Here is a 19,708-nt window from a genome sequence, read left to right on the forward strand (position 1 = left end):
ATATTATGTATTTGTTATCATCCATTTATTAAAAAGAATTTAATCCCATTTTTCATATCCAGTCTGAACCCAAAAATGGTCTCCATACACATCCACACGCTGCCTACTACTTAAAATGATGGATGTTATTATTCCTGAATAGGAACAGATGTATTATATAACAGTATCAGATACAATACCTAAGATGGATAAAATTTAAAGAGAGTTGTGTTGATTCACCTTGGATGTGGTGAAACCCAATGCTGCCGGATTGGGAGGCAGCCTTGAGGGGAGCCTGAGGGACGGGGGGACGGGGGGACGGGGTCTGTCTTTGGGGCCCGTAGTTGGGGAGGTTATTTCTTTGGTGTCTAGACGACCATAGGGTGAGGGGAGAGCCACATATAGAGACTGAGCGCACGGAGCTATTTCATCTGCCTCGTGTCTGTGCGGATGCACGACTGTTCTGAATGAAAGAGGCTTATATTGAGCAGAACATGAAGGCCTTCTACCATCCGATGGGATCCACACTCGGCTGGCTGGGATTAAGGTTTCGATGCCTTAATCATGCCATGGATCGGGAGGAAGTCACAGTTCCGTCTGATCCGGAGTTACATTTCAGAGCCCCCCCCCCGGGATCAATTCAAATGACTAAGTGGAATGTCTTCACCACATTCCTGGACAAAGATGGTATAGAAACACTATCCACAGAGGAGTGTCAGTGCAACTCCTTCCTTTTTAAGACTTTGTTCATTTCGCCAGCTTTAAATACTGCTCTCACTTTATTTAAAGCAAGCTAAAAATTCCACCATATGATTCAAGAGCTGTCGGTAAAAGGCAATACGTAGGCCTACTTGTAATTAAGGTGTAAACGTACAGTAGTTTGGGTTATTTTATTCTCGGTGCTAAGGGAAATTTAAATGATTTGACTTTAAATGAGAAAACAGAGATGGGAAAGTTAAAGTCAAGTGTCAAAATCTGATCAAATCAAATGGATGCTTGCGGTTCAGGAGGACCACGCTTCTCTGTCTGTGTCATGACATACAGTCACCTATATAATGCTCAAAAACCGTGTTTGAAACAGACGCACGAGGCGCCCTTTAGCGCCTGTATGAGACGCACCATAGTAACTACAATGTAAACCCATCCGTGTCATTATTAGATGCTCAGCTTTCAACTAGGACCAATGTGTTGCTTTAACGTTACGTTAGTGATGTTTGTGACATGTTTTCCGTAATTTTAAGACTAAGCGTGATGTTTTTTTTCCCGAAACCAAAGCAAGTGTTTTTGTTTGAATTCACAACTTTAACCACGTGTTCACTAGGACCGTGTTCTGGGCTACCCAGTGCGTTAGAAAGTGACGCCACGCGGTCTGACAGAGCATCAGTATGTGGCGAGTTGGGATGAGAACGTGTGGTTGGACCCCACTGAGCTCTCCCTTGATTTAAAGGTACAGGTTTAGGTCATACAGAGACATCAGTGCTTAACGGAGACTGTTTCATAACCAGTTTAAAGTTCCGCAGGGTAACTTTAAACGATAGAAGGCACCTACATGTGCACGAGGGATTGTTTCGTTTGAAGATGTTATGAATCAGATCCCCCTCTGGTACACCAGATTACAGTAATCTCATTAGCATCACATAACTGGATAACAATCCATTAATATGATAATATGATAAAAAAAACTGCACACAGGAGACGAGCACAGCAGATAACAAGTGCATGTGGTGATAATCTAAATTACATAATATCTCTTCCAAAAACTTTACATAAACGTCCATTCTTCTCTATTTGGTGGGTGTATAAATATGTAGGGTTTGATCACGTTTATTCCCTGTGGAATTTCAATCCACATACAATAACGGGATTACCGTCGTGAAGTGTCCCCGCTCCTCCTGTCGCAACCTTCCAGTGCCTCTCCTGCTGCTCAGTAGCAACGTAATGGCATTAGGACAATCCTCTGAGCTGCACGGGTTATTTTAGGACTGTGCAGTGGAGACAATCTAATGAGAGTGACAAGAGAAAGGAGAAATAATGACACAGAGTGAGGTAGTTGCTGCTGATGAGTGTTCTGTGCAGACCTAGTTAATGTCCTGCATTGGGCTGCAGTCCCAACAGTATGTCCAAACTAGTATTGTGTTTGTGTAAGAGACATATAAAGAATATGAGGCACTGAGCCAAGGTGCTGCATGAGAAAACAGTCTCATCTCGGCTCGGGGCTGGCTTGCTCCCCCTCCACAGACCCTGGTTGGAGGGCAGGGGGAGAGGCGAGGGAGGTAGAGTTTCGTCCACGGCTCTGTTTCCCAGCTCATTGTCCATGCTGCTGCACCACTCTGCCAAAACAAAAATAAAGTCAGGTGCCTCTCCTTCACCTGTCTCCCCCACATCACACTCCTTTCTCGCCACTTTTACAACCCCAGGTGTGCAGCTTAATTTTGCAGCTATATCTGAGAAAAGGGGGGGGGGGGGGGGGGGGGGGGGACAGAAGCTGGATAGTGGCACCGCAGGCTGCGTGATGATGTCAGTGCCGGTGTCGTCATATTTCCACTGGGCACAAAAAACGAAAGAACAACATTAAATAGGTAGGCCTCTGTGGGTGCTGCTCAGTCTGAACCTGCGTGCCGGACTGCTGTTGCGTAACAGACGTATCCAGGCGGTAGGTCGGAAGGTAAATCGTGTTTACTTGTGAGGGAGGAAGGGAGGGAATGAGAGAGAGGGAGGGAGCGGTGTGGAGAGAGATGGAGCGGTCGGAGGGGGCGTTCATCTGCTCAGTAGCTCATGGATTCAGAGCTGGCAGCGGTACAAGGCTGCTGAAGCTCTCTGTGCGTTGACTGAGGACCGTTTTCGGTTGAACGTACCTAAGCGGTCAACCTGGACTAACGCGACACGTTTACCCGGACACGTCCTAGGCCCCCCCCTCCCCGGAATCTGCCGCAGAGGACTCCAATCGGAGTGGACCCCGCAGGTATGGTTGCTGGTAAATGGATGATAACAGCGGCTGCTATGCGGCGGTACTTTGCGCAGTGATCCACGCGTGGGGACGTTTATCTTTATACCTGTGCCGTCGGTTGCAGGGTTCACAGCGCGACATTCGCGTTAATTCAACAACACGTCGTTTACCGTGATCGTGTTTCTGTTTGTGTGCGTTGTGACCGTCAACAGCTTACCGTCCCGACCCGTCTCGTGGAGCGCAGAGACAAAGCGGCCAATTTTTTTTATCAGTTGGAGCCATCGCGGTTGCATCCTGCCGTTAGGACGGTAACGTACGCAGTAACGCCGTTACTGCTCTTCGTGACCAACGGTAGATAACGTCAGCATGTGATTGTGATACATATACAAAATGTAACGTTTGTGCCAATTAAACCCTTTATCTAATTTAAGATGTATCGATTCTGTAAACTTGAAACTCTAGGTTGATGTTACAGTTGGCTACTTACGGGAAGGCTGCTTAATAACCTCATATGTTGGGGTGTAACGTAATAAGTCCATAGGAGGACGAGGACCCACCTACAACGGAAAAACTACATTACTAATGTATTTAGTCGCATGTTGCGTAAAAAGTAGACCCTTTGATTCTGTCCCGTAACGACCCCAGAGCTTGAAAATGATATTATTGTTTGTCTCTCCACTTCACCGGTCGTGTGATTCAACCAGCTTCTCGAGTTTCCTTTAATTTGCATGTCAAACCTAAATTGAAAAGTGGAAATAACGTTGGTGAAACAGCAACAAGTCGGATACTATTTCTCCGACTTGGCCACTGGCAGGTGCGCAATGTGTTGTGTGTGTGTGTGTGTGTGTGTGTGTGTGTGTGTGTGTGTGTGTGTGTGTGTTTATGGTTTATTTACGAGGGTTGTTCAACCTCTACATGTAGGTAGGGCCGTGGCACTACAAAAGGATTGTGGATTCACCTGTTCCTCATCAGTGTTTGAACGCAGCCGGCGGAGGGAGAGGGCTACTTAACAGAGGGGCCACGCCTCCCACTGAGAGCGCACGGGCAGAGCTGCTCCACAGTGCCAGTTGGATGTAACGCAGAGCGCCGCCATACGACTCCAATTCAGAAGACAGCACAAAACAGCACACCCTGAACCACTGACAAGAGAAAGAAAGAAAGAAAGAAGAAGAAAGGACGCTATTCAATTGTAAAGCAGCTCAAGAGAGATTTAGGCCCACTGTCTGTTTTGATAGTGTGTTTTCAGAGAAGATAGTTTTTTGAAAGGGTGTAACAGGACAGAGGATGATCCACGGCTGCATGCCTCAGTGTTGAGTAGTCTATGAATGGCTTAGTTTAATGGCTTATCTTGTACCACTGTTTTAAACTGGCTGTGCAGTTAAATAATACTTCTCACAACAGACAATCCTCCCAGAATAGTGGAAAATAAAAGCTTGAGTCAAGACAAACATGAAGCAAAAACTCACTAAGACACAGTCCGTTCCTAAGCGGGACCCTTTTAGCTGTGATATATACATTATTAAACTATTTATAAAGTTGTAAATATGCAACAGGAACATCCATGTACGAAATAATAGGGCCTAGTTAATTTTTTTTTATAGACATACAATCTGTCTGCAAATTCAGTCCCTGCCACACAACACCCCACTTAACACAGCGGTTGTTTTTTATTGCATCCTGTAACAAAGTGAGAGTCTCGGGTTGAAGTGGAGCTGCGGTTCACTCCCTGTAGCAGGCAAACTGTTTACGCCCGTAATCTCTTTCTTCCCGAGAGTCTTTTCGTGGCTTGGCGTGGCGTAGCCGTTGTTTCAATCAGTCACCAGACTCGCTATCTCTCAGGGTGTGTTTTTGGCTGGGGGAGTGTGCGAGAGTGCTAATTTGAAGTATACTCACAGTTATTTACTGGATCTGTGTGGACAATGTGCGTTTAGGAAAGTAAACTTCCTGTCCACGGTCACCTGTCGTACGTCGATATTTGTAGCTTGTGTCCCCCCCATTGAGTGCAGCGCGTGTGTGTGTGTGTGTGTGTGGGGCCTCACCCTTAAAGGCTGACCTTTGATCTGTGACTTGCATGAAGGTGGAACATCAGTCAAATATATATTTTTTAAGCTGGACGTCCACTTTAAATAAGGATCAAGCGCATCCTTGTTTGGTTCTGGAGCCTTTTCTCTTCCTTCAGCTTGACCCCAGCTGTTTGGGGGGGGCGGTTGCCCCAGTGGAGTTTTGACAAACCCCCGCACCCTCCCGCCCGCCCGCCCACCCACACTCCTGAGGCGGTGGGCCGCCACGAGAGAAGCATCCTTAACAGAAGTTGGTTTGTGTTAAGAGCTAAATGGACAGCAGAGGTGACCGCCCGGCAAAACGTGCTGGAGAATCTATAAGGCATCTCTGGAAAGCTCATAGTTCTCCTCATTTATAAATCTACTTCATTTGAACTGAACGGCATTAATTTATTTTAATGTGTTATTGCTATAATTTAAATAAGCAAGTGAATATTGTGGGAGCTATTTGCAATTCATATGTTATTTCAAGGTGTGGAATTTTTAACGGTCGTACCAGCGACCTCCCCCCACTACCCGCATACCAACACAACCGCACACATACTCCCTCCCCCTCCTCCCCCCTCACACCCCTCACTCCTTTCCTCTCCCGGTGTCTCACGTACACACACATTCACACACATACACTGCTTCACAGTCTCACTCTCTCTCACTCTACATGGCGAACAAGTTACACATCTGTATGGCAAGCAATTCTCTCAGCTGGTTTATTCCAGTCTCTTTCTGTCCATCTTCGCTGCCACTGCAGAATCCCTGCTTCTCTACCTCTCTGGACAAGATTTCTTGTCTGTTTTTGGGGGGAAAGATTTGCAATCTTTTCTTATTTCCTCCTGTCCCTATCATCCATAAACGAGCTCTTCCTCTCAGCTGAGTCACTGGTGACTTTGACTGTGAAATCCTGGTCATTAGAGAGCCACCTCGACATTGGATACCACGAGTCGACTCAGGTATTGGACGCTCAGTCAAAGACACGGCGTTCTGATCTGTCGCTCCAACACTTTGGTCCAGATTGAGATATCTCAACCGTTATTGGAATAATTTGCCATTAAATGTTGTGCAGACATTCGTGGTTAAGCTAATGACATTTCCATCAGCCTCAGCAGCACTTTGTGTTTATGAGCAAATGTTAGCATGCTAACACTCTATGGTAAGATGGTAAACATCCTGTTTGCATTGTTGTTGTGGGCGTGTTAGCAAGCGGATGTTAGCATTTGGCTAAAAAGCACCTCTGCGCTCAATTACAGCCTCACATGTCTGCAGACTGTCATGTTTCAATACTTGTGCTGATGTAATACCCGATAATAGTGAACACTACTTGTTTTTATGTCTTTCTTTGAGGAATATGAAGGAAAAAAAAATTCTGCAAAACCAAAAGAAGCCACAGCTCTCACATGTTGCAAGCAGCTGTTCAAGGTCTAAAAATGTGCAAAATTATGATTTCAATCAGGAAATATCTGATTAAAGAATAAGTAAACTAAATTGAATCCTGTCTTTAGCTATTTGACAGTTTTACATACTCTGTGCTTCATAACCAAAGAAGTATTGAGGTGTGATACCCAGCCCAAATGGAGACATCAGACCAGTCTTTGTTCATCCTTAAATTAATGGAAATGCTGCACTGCCAGGCTGTCTGGAATGTGTCGGGAGAAGAGAGAGAAAGAGCATGTGCAAGAAAGAGGGAGATTCTCCAAAACTCCCTGTGCCTGGTTCTTCATGTAAAGTATACGGACATGCGCTGCCCATATTAATGCATCAGTGTAGACATGACATCAGTACTGCACCGATTAACTGATTAGTAGCAGCTGCTGTTGCACCGACTCATGTGATTGTGTAACCAGCAAGTTTATACTGTGGTCAGGGAGTTTATAGTAATCTTCAGATTGTCCCTAGGCTGCTGTACTACTGGGTATTATGCGTGGGCATTTCCTGCTCTGGATAAAGAACGTATTGTGTGGGAGAGAGTGACGACATCGACACAACATGCGAACCCCAGTGCAAATGAAATAATGTGCCCCTCTTCCCTCGAGGGGCTGAAAATGACTGAACGTGCACCCCTCTGCAGAGGGACATGCTGTGTGCTCCGGTGGGCTGAGAGCATCCAGGTTTTATATTCAAGCCAAACACCAAATCAGCTGATCACACTGATCTGGTCTTTGAACGACTGCCTAAATGAAATCCAACAACACACATGGTCGGCTATTCCTGGCCTGTAATTCAGCCTGCTTAGAGGAGCTGCCAATCAGCCTACATTTGTTTTCCTTCAATGGAAACTTGTAGTTAAATTGTCTAAATCCAGTCAAGAAAAACATTTTTTTTGGGGGGGAACCACTGCTGTGTGTGTGGGTTTTAAGGCTCATGTGGGGAGATTGGATTAAAGCTGACAGCGTTTTGAACATACAGCAGCAGAGCGTTTCCCTCCTCTCGCTAAATCTTATTTGGCCCAACGTGTTTTAAGGCTCATTAATCTCGACTGCCTACCTTCACACACACACACACACACACACACACACACACACACACACACACACACACACACACACGGGATGCACGTGATGGATTGTGTTGGATCAAGATACTTGTGTGTTTACTAAAAGACATTTCTCAATACTCAGGTTGTTTATCTCCGGCTGCCAGAGGCTGTGCACCTGCAAGTTAACCTCGGCAGGAAAAAGGTGAAGCGGGCTTCGTTTCTCCGCATGCCTTCCTGGACAGGCTGCCATATCGGCGCTTGGACCACAACAAACCTGTTAATCCCAAAACACAGTTTCCTCGTGACTCTTTTTCTCAAATATTCTGCTTCTTGGTTTCTGTCAGTTTACATCAACTGGCTATCTGTAAATGTACTGCCCTCAAGACTTCTCTCGGTCTTCATTTCGTCATTTTTGATCCCCTCAATTCTCGCTCCGCTGTCAGCTCCATTACCGTCACCGTGCCTCCTCCGTCTTCTCCGCCCACTCCTGCCTATCCGTTCTGTGAGCGTGCCCGTTTTTTTTTTTTTCTCCTTATCTCCGCATTCTTACATCCACCCTTATCTCCCTATCTCCAGGGCCCTCTTTCAACACTCATAGGAGCATTGTTGAAACAACTCCAATCAAACGGGGGACAAGAGGAAAAGAAAGAAAAGGGGAAAAGCACAGATTAATCAGAGGTCGGATTGGCCAACGGCCGACTAGACTGAGAGCAGAAGAGTTGCCTGAGACAGGAAGGAAAATAAACACTGAGGCTACTGTGAGTGGGTGGACATTGAGATATACTACCTCGTACTATACTCGTGGTCCAGCTGCTGTTGTGTAACACTACCAATACCTAGTAAACAGGTTGACAAAGCACTGACGAATGCAAGACAAGCTCAAACACAAAGATTGTCTTGCACTAGTCTACATTTTCCTCACAGTCCTGCAGCGTTCTCTGTGACCTCCTGCTTGACGCACACATACACACACACACACACACACATGCATTTTTTTTTCATATGCTGACACAGATTACTCACATCTTACATGAGCACGAAATGCACACGCCAACCGTGGTGTGCAGCTGTGAATGAACCCTAGGTGAGTCATCGGCAGCAGAATGAATTCTCCCATAGGCGCTGATTTCTATTTTCTGAGCCTTTCCTTCTAACGTTTCAGCTGAAGTTTCAGCGTGATCCTCGCTGTTTCCCAAGGTTATCTCCCACTGTGAGTCACAGGCAGAGGCCGGTGTGAACATGGGAGCTTTATGTAAGTCGGAGGCTCAAATAGTAAAAGAAAAGGGGTGTTTTGTTTTTTTGATAACAAGTGCATGTCGAGGGGATGCGACTGGCAGCTGTTTAGCTAGATGACTTGTGTGGTTGTGTAATCCTCAAGGGCCCGGGGGTCTCTCCGTGTCACTGGGCTCTCTGAGCTTCACCACACTACAGCTGTCAGCTCCTGGCATCCATGACTCCAACAGAACAGGCAGAAACGGGGAGTAGAGTCCTGCTGCTTGGAAACTTTGGAGGAGAACAAAACTGTTATTCATCCAAAGAACATTTTATGGCAGAGATAGTGAGGGGAAAAAAAGGACGTGAACGTGTCCATCTGCCAGTGAATGAAACCATCTGTGACTCCTCTTGTTATGTCTTTTTGACTTGATCGTTTTGATGGTTTATGTAACTTATAGGGGAACTCTTGCCTTTGTGTCTGTGTGTGTCGGCGGCGTATGTGCCATGTATTTCGAAACCATACGGCACACCCTGTGTGTCCGCCGGTGTCATGCTGCTGGAACCTTGTGGGAGTTTCGTTGACCTGCTCTATGAATCAGCCAAGCAAGGCTGCGACATGCTCTGCTCAAATTAGTTTTCATCGCAAATTCTCAATGATTTACATTTATTTATGTATTTTATTTTAAATTAGCCATGGACTGCATTCTGCACCTGTGTGGTATCATAATGGTTACATCATAGACTGTAAATAAGAAGATGTGTTTACCTTGATGTCACCCATTGGTTTGTGGACTACAGTTTTGAAGCTTCCAGTCCGGCGAATTGGTGGTCGCCATTAGGTTTTTCGGCAAATGGATAATGCGTCTACCAGCATGAAAACAGGAAGTCAGTGGTAAAGTAGTAAAGCTTGATTTGATTGGCTTCCTGGGGCAAGTGTGACATTGACGAGCGGTGCGACTCCACGCCTAGCACTGAAAAGTTGAGAATATTTTAACTTTTAAACTCTCTTGCAACGTGTCAATCACAACGTAGCCCCGCCCTAAAGCAAACTCTGCTTCATGGTCTATTTTACTCAATGGAACCATAATTTACTAAATGAACATCATGCTGTATTGAAGAAGACTTGAAACTAGAGATTGAGACCATAAACTCATGTTTACAATGTTTACTGAGGTAATAAATCAAGAGAGAAGTAGAGTCATTTTCTCATAGACTTCTATACAACCAGAGGCGTCGCCCCCTGATGGACACTAGAGAGAATGCAGCTTTAAGACACTGGTTGCCGGCGGTATACGTACCCAAAGTTTTGTTATTGTTTATTTATTTAATGAAATGTAAAAATGACCTGTTTTTCTCTGTCAACAGCATCACAGTTGAAGGATGGTGTGACACACAGACAGACAGACAGACAGACAGTCAGAGGGACCAGTCGCCGGCGCTCACCACTCAGAGCCAGACCATGGCTCCCATGTCTCTCCTTTTCCTGGGCTTCCTCCTCTCCTTCCTCCATCCCACAGATGCCCAGACCATCATCGGCTCCTCCTCCTCGTTCTCTCCTATGGACCTGCCTTATAATTCATCACCTCCACCTACCAAGCAGACCCCTAGATTCTGGCCATCTCTGCCTCCCAGAGGGCGTAGCGACGTGCCTGTCAGAGCTACAGTCAGAGACAGACAGACAACCACGAATGCAGCGCAACAGGGGAGAAGAGTGCCCCGTCCGACCGCACAGTCCACTCCTCCTTTTATATCCTCGCTGTCAACGCAGAACCTAAGCAGCGTGACAACTTTAGCTCAACCGACTGCCTCCAGGCCCAGGACTGATACAGCTAGTCTAGCAATCAGCAGGGCTTTTGTAAAGGGAGATGATACAACAAAAGGCTCAACTCCTCCTCTGCCCACTTTGCCCTCCGCCGCCGTCGCTGAGTCTGCAGGTGATGAGCCAGTGGCAGCAGGAAAACCAGAGGAGGGATCTCTCAAAGAGACGGAGGATGATGATTTGCTGGAGTTTGGATCGGGTAGTATTCCAACAGTGATGCCCGTGAACGAGGAATCGCCCGTTCCTCTGTCAACAGCTTTTGATGAAATGGCTCAGTATCAGCCACAGGAGCAGACGGCGATATCTAAAGCTCCTGATGTAAAAACACCACCACCAGACAGTCGGACCACGAAGCCGCACCTGTTTGTGCTCACAACAGCCAGTAAAAACTCCACGACGCCACAGACTGAGACCAGAGCCTCACCGTCCGCTGTAGCAACACGGGCGCCACCTCGGACTGTAGTACCAACAGGTGAGAAATCAAATATGTTGCATCATTACAGCAAGGTGCTGTTGAGGTCAAAGTCTTTACACCATGTTTCTTTTTTGCACCATTCTTTAGGTAAACTGACAGAGAACACTCCTTCCACCGTCAGAGATACTTCTTCTTCTACTACATCATCCAAACCCACTATCACCTATAAACAGTCACAGACGGCAGAACAGCCAGTCACGACACAGCAAGCGACAACCACATCTACAACCAGTGCGCTTACTACTACACAGGCCGTGAGAACATCCTCCAAAACAACACGTCAACAAAACAAAACAGCTCAACTGGGAAGAAACGCAGCCAGCACAACTGCACAGTCGTCAAGGATAGGTAAGAAATGAAGCTCCGGATTTAAACTGTCCTTTAATAATCCTGTCTGATGATTTAAAATGGAATTATTTGTGCAGCTGGAACTTTTGTTACTGGAAGAAGCTGGAAAAGGCTTCAAAGGAAGGGGGGAAAAAAAGCAGAGGCCGTTTTCCGTGGAAAGTGGGGCGGTAGTTGTGTGGGGCAGACACAGCGAGGGGAAGAACGTATGAGAAGGAGGTGAAAAAGGGGGGGTTTGAAGAGCGGGCCGGTAGAATCGCAGCCGTGCAAAGAGATACACCAGAGGAGAGCAGGGTCTGAGAAAGAGACAGTTGGGAGTACAGATGAGAGAGTAGATGGGGCGGGTGAAAGTGTGATGGAAGTACAGGCATAGAGATGCAGGGAGTGTGGACGGTAATGAAAACCAGATGCACGGAGACGGCATGGAGGGAGGGGAGAAAAACGTGGATGGAAAAAGGAAAAAGCGTGACACATGGAGGCGCGTGAGCCGGTCTCTTAGATACCACCAGAACAACATATTAATGACTTTCAAACACTCCCGTGAGCACATTTAAAGTAAGGTTCCTTGGCAGGTCATCTTATTAAAGTCCTGCATCAATGGTAATACCCGTTTGTACTGTATGCTTTTGATATATAACACTTTTTGATGGTTTTGTAAGTAATTCAGGTCCATAGGTCATTAAATAGATGCAGACAGACGGTAAAGGGCCCGAATGTACCCAAAGGGGACAGGAAGGGGGACATGGCGAGCCAGATAATGCTATGAATCATAATAATGACAATAGTACTAATGAAGAGAGGAGTACATTAAAAAGAGGGGAAGAAAAAAAGTATTTTACATGAAAAACACGAGAAATAATTGCTTAAAAATCACTCTTTGTTGGATAAGTGTTATCGGGGTCATACATTTTAGACAGCATGTTGGATTTCCCTTTATTTTAATATATCATGGTATATTTGTTTTCCCTAAAATGTCAATAAAGGCTTCTAAAGGGCTGGTACTGGTACTGGTACTGGTACTCAAAGCAAATTTTACACGGAGGCCAAACGGGGATGCCATGAGTCCCAAAAATACTTTTTTCCCCATAGACTTGCATTGGGAATCTATCTATTGGGTATCCACTGAGCAACTCAGTGGATACATTTTTCATTTTTTTTGGTGAATCAACTCCTGAATAGCCCTTGTTAAAATAGTTAGGTCCTAAACGTTGTACAATGCACTAATAGCTGAATCCAGAGTTATTTTTCTTCCTCCATTCATGTGAATGAGGCTGGACGGCGGGCCGGGAGGCGGGGTTAAAGTAAACGCTAGTGCTTGTGCTCCATGGACTCCATGGGCCCATAATGCGGCAGGTCATCTGAATTCCATACTAAGAAGTCAAACTTCTTTTGCTTCACGCGCCGCGAACTTTCATAAGAATGAACTAGGTGCCACCTCTCACGCTGTATCCAGATCTCTCGCTGTAACACATCCATGGCTTCACCACTCTGGCCAAAATTCCTACCGTAGAGTGTACTTTCTGTACTTTTTATACCTTCCACTCCTAATGCTGACCCGCTAAAGTGCAGGCCTAACACTGGTGGGACCAATATTGGGTTCAATATGGCTTCTCTTGACCAATGAACCCTATGGAGTGTTTTGAACGGTTTTAAATGGTCTGGCATTGAAGGATGATGAAAATATCTGAACCAGTGCCCATTCCCAGGTGCTGCCATCTAATGTGTTGCCTGCATCCGCAGTCAAAATGCAGGAAAACATCCGTCCACATTTGTATCGGTGTCATAAACACGTGATTGTTTGTCATACGAGATGGAACAGGATGTTAATTTTTTTTTGTTCATTGCACCGTGTGGACATATAAAGCAGTGTAAGCAGAGTGTGTAAAAGAGAAAACTCAAGGGTAGGGGTAAGTGCATCCAGCTGTGAAACGTGATCAGCACATCTGGAATGTGTCTGGATCTTGCTCCTGTAAGAAGAAGAAGAAGAAGAAGAAAAAAAAGAAAAGGGGTTTGAGGGAAGGAAGTAAAACATACCTTTATATAAATAAAGAAGTGTGTCTGTGATCTGTATGCAGTGCTCGCCTGTGTGAGTCTGAAAGTGAAACGTGTGTGTGTGTGTGTGTGTGTGTGCGTGTTATAAGAGGGAGGGAGCCAGGAACTGAAAACGCATGTTGGAGTGAGTCATTAGTCGTCATGTCAGCTTTATGCATGTCTCCTACATGGTGAGGACAGGTTTAACGTCTTCCTAGTGGCTGACGGTTTAAGTGTTTTACCACTGATCATGTTGTTCCACCATCCATCAAGTTTAAAAGTTAAAAGTTTAGGTTTATTCAACATAATTAAAGATAGATACCCTTGAGCTACAACTGTTTCTTAAGTGTCTGCTGTCGTCCTTTAAAATACTTTACCTATAACATTTTTTTACATCTTCATCAGCTTATGATGCTCAAAATGTCCTCTTTTTATGCTGTGTGTTAATCTTGACATTTGAGTTGTTCTTAAAGCGCCCAGTGATGAATGGCCCCATGATTATAATGCCGATGGGTGTTTCCAAGGTTTGGCAGGAGGATAAGGTGGAGTGCCTTGAGCAAACTGAAGTATGTGTGTGAGGTAACAGAGCGCTGCAGGGATCAAGGTTTTTTTCTTTAGGCCGACCAGGAAGTTGGCATCGCACCGGTTCCCTCGACAAGAAGCCAATGGGGATTTTTGGATTATTGCAGAAAATAGCTCTGTGGCAAACACAAGTTTATGATCATTCTCACAAATGAACACCAATTTTATGATTTGTTTATGCGTGGATGCAATCTGCAGCTAGGCTATAAACAAACTACACTCTGGTCACATGAGCACGAGTATGAACTCAACGAGGCTGTAAAGGTGGACTATAGTCGACGTGATGACTTTTTGTAGTTTCATCGAGACACTTTTAAGACACTTAAAAGCTTCAAAACTGGGATGTTTACTGACATATTTTATAACGTAGAACAAATCGTTAAAGTCTCTTAAGCTTGACTTAACCACATACCTTATTTCAGGCCTCTGACCAAAAAAACCCCATTGACTTCCAGGCAAGGGAACCTGAAGTGCAAAAAATGCTGACTCATTTCCTGGTTTTAGGACTCATTCCTGCAGCGCTCCATGAGATGCCACATTGTGAAGGTGTTGTCTTGTCCATAAGGTAGTTATGTATTGCATAACACTGCAAATTCGAACAGAGAGTTTGGGTTTTCAGGGCTGCTTTGTGACACTGTTTGGTGTTACGTAAAGTAGATGCTCTCGCTAATTAGATAATCTAATCCAATTAATCCGCACAATTACTATTCAGTTATTCCGAGGAGATTTGCTCAGCATAAAGTCCTTTAATTGATGAATGTAATGTGGATTATGTGGTGGCACAGCTTTCAAATCGTACTGACATTTATGGCATGTTATGACTGTCATTACATGACCTTCCAAACATCATTTCCTTTTTACAATACTTTGATGAAATTGACATAATTAGACTTTGGCTTGAATGTGTACACATTCTCGTCAGCGTGCATGCCGGTGTTAGCTGGTTTAAACAAACACGTCATGATGTGTAATCTCTGCGTTTCTGCTTTCGGTGGTTTAGGTCTGTTGTTTCTATACTAAGCCATGTTTTGGGATACTTTGTTACAGCTGATGAGACACACTGAGCTGATTGAAAGAGAAAAGGAAGCGATGCAATTTCATTCGACCTTCCTATTTATGTTAAATGTAGACCTGAGACAATGTGTGAGACTGTGAGGTCATGACTGTTACGGTGAGCTACACCCCTCTAGTGGCTCTGTATAGTACTTCATTTACTTTTATTCTAAAGCGCTGCTTTTAGATGAATATAATTTATAGTAATTATGCTTTTAACATTTTGTTTTCATATATTTAAAAACTCTGTTTCTCTTTTTGTAGGCACCTCTTCCTTCCTTGCCACCGGTGTCGCCCAAACAAGATTAAGCCCCACATATCAGGCCGGAATCGTTCAGACAAACCGCTCCATCGTCCTAGGACATCCTCGCCAAGCCCCCCACTCTACGTCTAATCCAGTCACCTCTCCCAGCGACCCTCCCTCCTCTAACAGCACACTCCTCTACTGGGGCGATCTGAGTCGGACGCTGGCTTTTGCCTGGGAGCTGCATGTCTACGGCTCAGCGAGTCTCTTCCTCCTCCTGTTTGCTGGAGCGGCCCTCGGCCTCACCCTGTCCCCTGGAGCAAACTGTCCTCACCGGGGGGCTCTTGCACTCGCCAACGCTCTGCTGTTTCTGGCCGGAGGCCTCAGGGCAGCTCTCTTTCTCATAGACCCCTATGGCACTCGGAAGTTCCTTCCTCGCCCCGTGGTTACGGCTCTCTACAACTTGCCTCTGCACCTGCTGGTGTGGACACAGGCTGCCCTGGCACTACTGGCTTTGAGGGTGGCAGGAGTCAGCGTGTTACCTTCCCCTCTGGAGCGTCCTCCTCTGGTGGCCGTGTTGGCTGTGTTGCAGTGTACGCTGCTGCTGGCGGCTGATCTGCTTTCCCCGGCCCTGTCCCCCGTGGTGCCCGTCACCTTACAGGTCCTGTCCCTGTGCTGGGGCCTGGCTCTCTGCCTCGGCTTCCTCTGCTATGTGTTTCCACGTATACGTTGCCCTTCTGTTCCCCACCCTGGAGTCCCCGAGGAGGCGAGGAGGAACGCTTGGACAGGGAGCAGGAGGATCGGGGTGATCCTGGGGAGAGTGCTGGCAGTGTGTGCGGTCCTGGGGTCGCTGTGTTGTGGGCTGCATGTTCATGCCACCTTATGGCTCTACGGACTGCTAGGAAGCTGGACGCGCTTTAACTGGGGATGGTGGCTGGTCCACTTCTGGGCCCGGCTCCTGGAGCTGGCCTGGGGGTTCTCCCTTCTACTCCTGGGTTCCTGGGTGTTCTGGAGGCCTCAAGGTTGCCGTGGAAGGGAGGAAGGTGGACCAGATGGCAGAGCAGCAGGAGACCTGCCGTCCCCTGGACAATCTACAGGCTCCCCTCAAAGACACACCTGCTGGTCCAAGATAGTCCAGAGCTTGAGGGGGAAGCCCTGTCGAAAGTCTGACAGTAATGGGGTGGGGGGAGGAGGAGGAGGAGGAGGAGGACCACCAGGGGAGGTGCCGAACAACTGGGCTGGCCAGGAGCGTCCTGGAGCGGACATCAGCAAGAGTCTGATCAGGAACCAGAACCACGAGCTCGCCGGCCCCCAGCCACGCTGTGTCAAAGACAGCAACCGGGGACGAAACCATAGGGGCCACTCTGCAGAACGAGGCATATCTGACGGCTCCACAGGCTCCCTGCTGAGGCTGCAGGCGCTGGGTCGGCCTCCGCAGCGCTCAGTGAGCGGCAGTCTGGATCAGGATAGGGACATTTCCCTGTCTCTTTATGAGTTCGATTTGCGGCCCCCGTCTCCCATCGACCTGACCCGCAGCATTGACGAGGCCCTGAACAGGGAGCACCTGCTCGGAGGAGTAAGCTTGTTTCATCCTCTGACCCTGAACTCACAGACCCCTTCCCCGGGGTCAGGGGTCAGCCAGGGGCCTTGGCTCCGCAGGAACAGTGATCCCCAGATGCTCTCTGAGAGCAGCGATGCGGCGACAGAGTCCTCCATGCCACTGGGGGGCAGCATTCTCAGCAGTGTTCCCAGCCGGCAGGTGACCGCTCCCCCTACTCCCTCCCACCAGGGTCACAGGTGGGCTGGGAACGAGGCGGGGACCGTCCCCTCGTCAGTGTCCTGCCCTGTGTCACTGCGTCCCTCCAGGACATCGACGGGGAATCTGGGGGATGATGGCGTGGACGACACACGGCCGTTCATCACGCCGGACTCGGAGAGGGTGCGGGGGAGGGCTGGGAGGCCGGCGGGGTCACGGAGTTACCTGGAGGTCAACCGACATGACGACTCTGCCAGCGTCAACAGTGAAATCATAGATCTATGAACCAAAGCTTGGACATGAAGACCAATAACATCAAACACACACATTTACCAAATACTGTTCCTGACCAAGACTTCAACAGAATGAAGAAAAAGATGATCAATGAACTGCCTAATAATAATTATCTTTAAAAGAGATTTCTAAGTTTCTCTCGGTGAAGATCTTAAAGGCCTTTTGTGGGTTTAACAACTGTGTTTCTTGAACAAATATGGCATAACATTTAGTAAAGCTGGGAGATAAAGCACAGACAAATCTTTCCATCTCTTTCTCTCACACACACACACACACACACACACACATTTATCTCCCTCTCTTTTTTGGCCTGTTATTCTCTCAAACACACAAACACCTGCATAACACTGGCATAACTCTTAAGCACACTGGGACCAAACATACATTTCAAGTCCTAACAACGACTCTCTAGCGAGCCCCTTGCTCGTGACGGGTGTGAAAGGTGTGACGACTTTATGTCTGGAGTTTCAATAAGTTTGAAGGGTAAAAACACACATGTGGCTCCAAGCGTCTGTAGCTCCCATTTCTATTATTTCTGTGGGAAAAAGAAACCTGCATATCAACCAAATGTCATTGCTTTCATAGAGTTTATTTGCTGTCTTCCATATTTCAATATGCTTTGTGATGTAAAGATGTGCCATACATGACCTTGGTTGGTTCCGTGCTGTTTTTACGGTTCTATAAACCCATTATTTGGGTCAACTCTCGATAGCGTCTTACCAGTATCATAGTGACTCAGCAACAGATTACTACTTCTAAGCTCTTAATGTGCTGCTGCTGCTGCTGTTGTTGTCCATGCTCCCTTGTATGTTAATGTGAAGCTGGTTGCATAAAGAGGCAGGCAGTTGAAGACGGCCAGAGACACGCGGACACTCGCTTGAATGGGAAACTGTCGCCGAGGCTTTTAGCGGTATAGCTGAACTTCACAGTGAGGTTCAAGCATCCGTATCATCCTGATGTTTCGCTGGAGGACAACGCTTTTGCGTTCAATAATTATGTACGATTATAGCCTCTTGACTGCATTTTCACAGGATCTGACTAAGAATATTAAATCATAATCAGTTGCATTGAACCAATTCAGACTGTTTGATATGTTAACTATTTAAATGCTGCACAGCTTTGCACCACGTGAGACTGGCTTGGCATGAACCTCAGATCTCTTATAATAAAACTAACTCAATAACGGAGCACTTAACTGTAAGCCTGAGCACTAGACTGAAGTATTTTACTACTCAAGAGAAAAATATCTTTCAAATATATGATGTATAAGCAACAATGTAAATAACGTTATTTTTGATGTTCATGAATAAAGGTGTATTTGAAACATAGCTGTAGTTGTTACTGTGAAAGACAATCTAACGTGCTGATGTGTTGGAGCGGTTATTCTGCAGGAACTTGGGATTGGGATCTGTTCAGGACCTGCAGAGGTGTGGCATTTAATTCTTCACTGCAGAGGTCATGAAGTTTTATATTGCTAATGACTTACAAATAGCTACGGTTTGCAGAATTTTCAGTTATTCTTTATTTTTTTACCTGGCATTAAATGATGACGAAGGTCTATTATTTAACTTGACTCTGTTTGATGATCCCGAAAAAAATAGCCCCTCTTCAGTCTAACATCTGAAACATCTGTTCCTGATGAGAGCCAGTCCGGTTACCTCAGAGTGACTCTCAGTACCTCCCAGTGATGTGAGACGCTTGACTTGTTGAGTATTTACAGTACAATGGCCTTGTGTTGTCTACATTCCAATGAACCTGTGAGATTTCACTGTATCAGTACTCGCTCTTCCCTCTTTTACTTCATGACCAGGGTGGTACCTCCAGCACCCGCAGTATTGTCCCCCCCAACAAAGCTGAACGTGCCATAGAAAATGCAATCAATATGCCCCCTCCAGTCTGTAGTCACAGTGCAGAAGTACAGTGTTAGATTCATTCATTTATTTTGCTCATTGAACTTTTTGTTCTTGTATTTCTTGCTGCATTTTCATGTCTGGATTCAAATAAAAATGAGAAAATGTGTTATTATTTCTGTTTATTATTTATTTGCGTATTTCACATAATGATTAAAATGAGCTAAACAACATGCTGAACTGTGAGAAATTGAAGATACATGTTTTTTTCCACATATTTCACACAGTCGCCAACTTTTTCCAAACTTATTTAAAATCATACTTGTGCTTCTTAAAACTCAGATGTCAGGTGAGCACGGAGAAACTTTCCCCCTTCAGCAGACGAATGTGAAAACTCTGAACATACATCATTCTGCAGGGTGAAGGTGAAACATGGATGGATTGATCATCTACATGGTTATTCAGCAACAGAGAGGATTCAACAGTTAATTCCCACAGATTGCACTTTATTAATACAATTAATTAGTTTATTATTTTTTACGCACTGATTCATTTTGAGATTTTGGCCTATTAAGCTTCTTTCAGAAG

At 46.0% G+C, this 19,708-nt stretch overlaps 1 protein-coding gene across 1 annotated transcript; it reads left to right on the plus strand.

Annotated features, from left to right (window-relative positions):
- Window positions 1-2,792: 2,792 nt before the first annotated feature.
- LOC306711514 (uncharacterized protein) lies at window positions 2,793-19,213 on the plus strand. The gene is made up of 4 exons (XM_079180488.1): window positions 2,793-2,941; window positions 10,037-10,962; window positions 11,053-11,313; window positions 15,241-19,213. The coding sequence occupies exons 2-4, from the start codon at window positions 10,131-10,133 to the stop codon at window positions 17,259-17,261; spliced, it is 3,114 nt and encodes a 1,037-aa protein (XP_079036614.1). The 5' UTR covers window positions 2,793-2,941; window positions 10,037-10,130; the 3' UTR covers window positions 17,262-19,213.
- The last annotated feature ends 495 nt before the right edge of the window (window positions 19,214-19,708 follow it).

This window comes from Pholis gunnellus (assembly GCF_910591455.1).
Source record: "Pholis gunnellus genome assembly, chromosome: 2".
NCBI classification, from domain to species: Eukaryota; Metazoa; Chordata; class Actinopteri; order Perciformes; family Pholidae; genus Pholis; species Pholis gunnellus.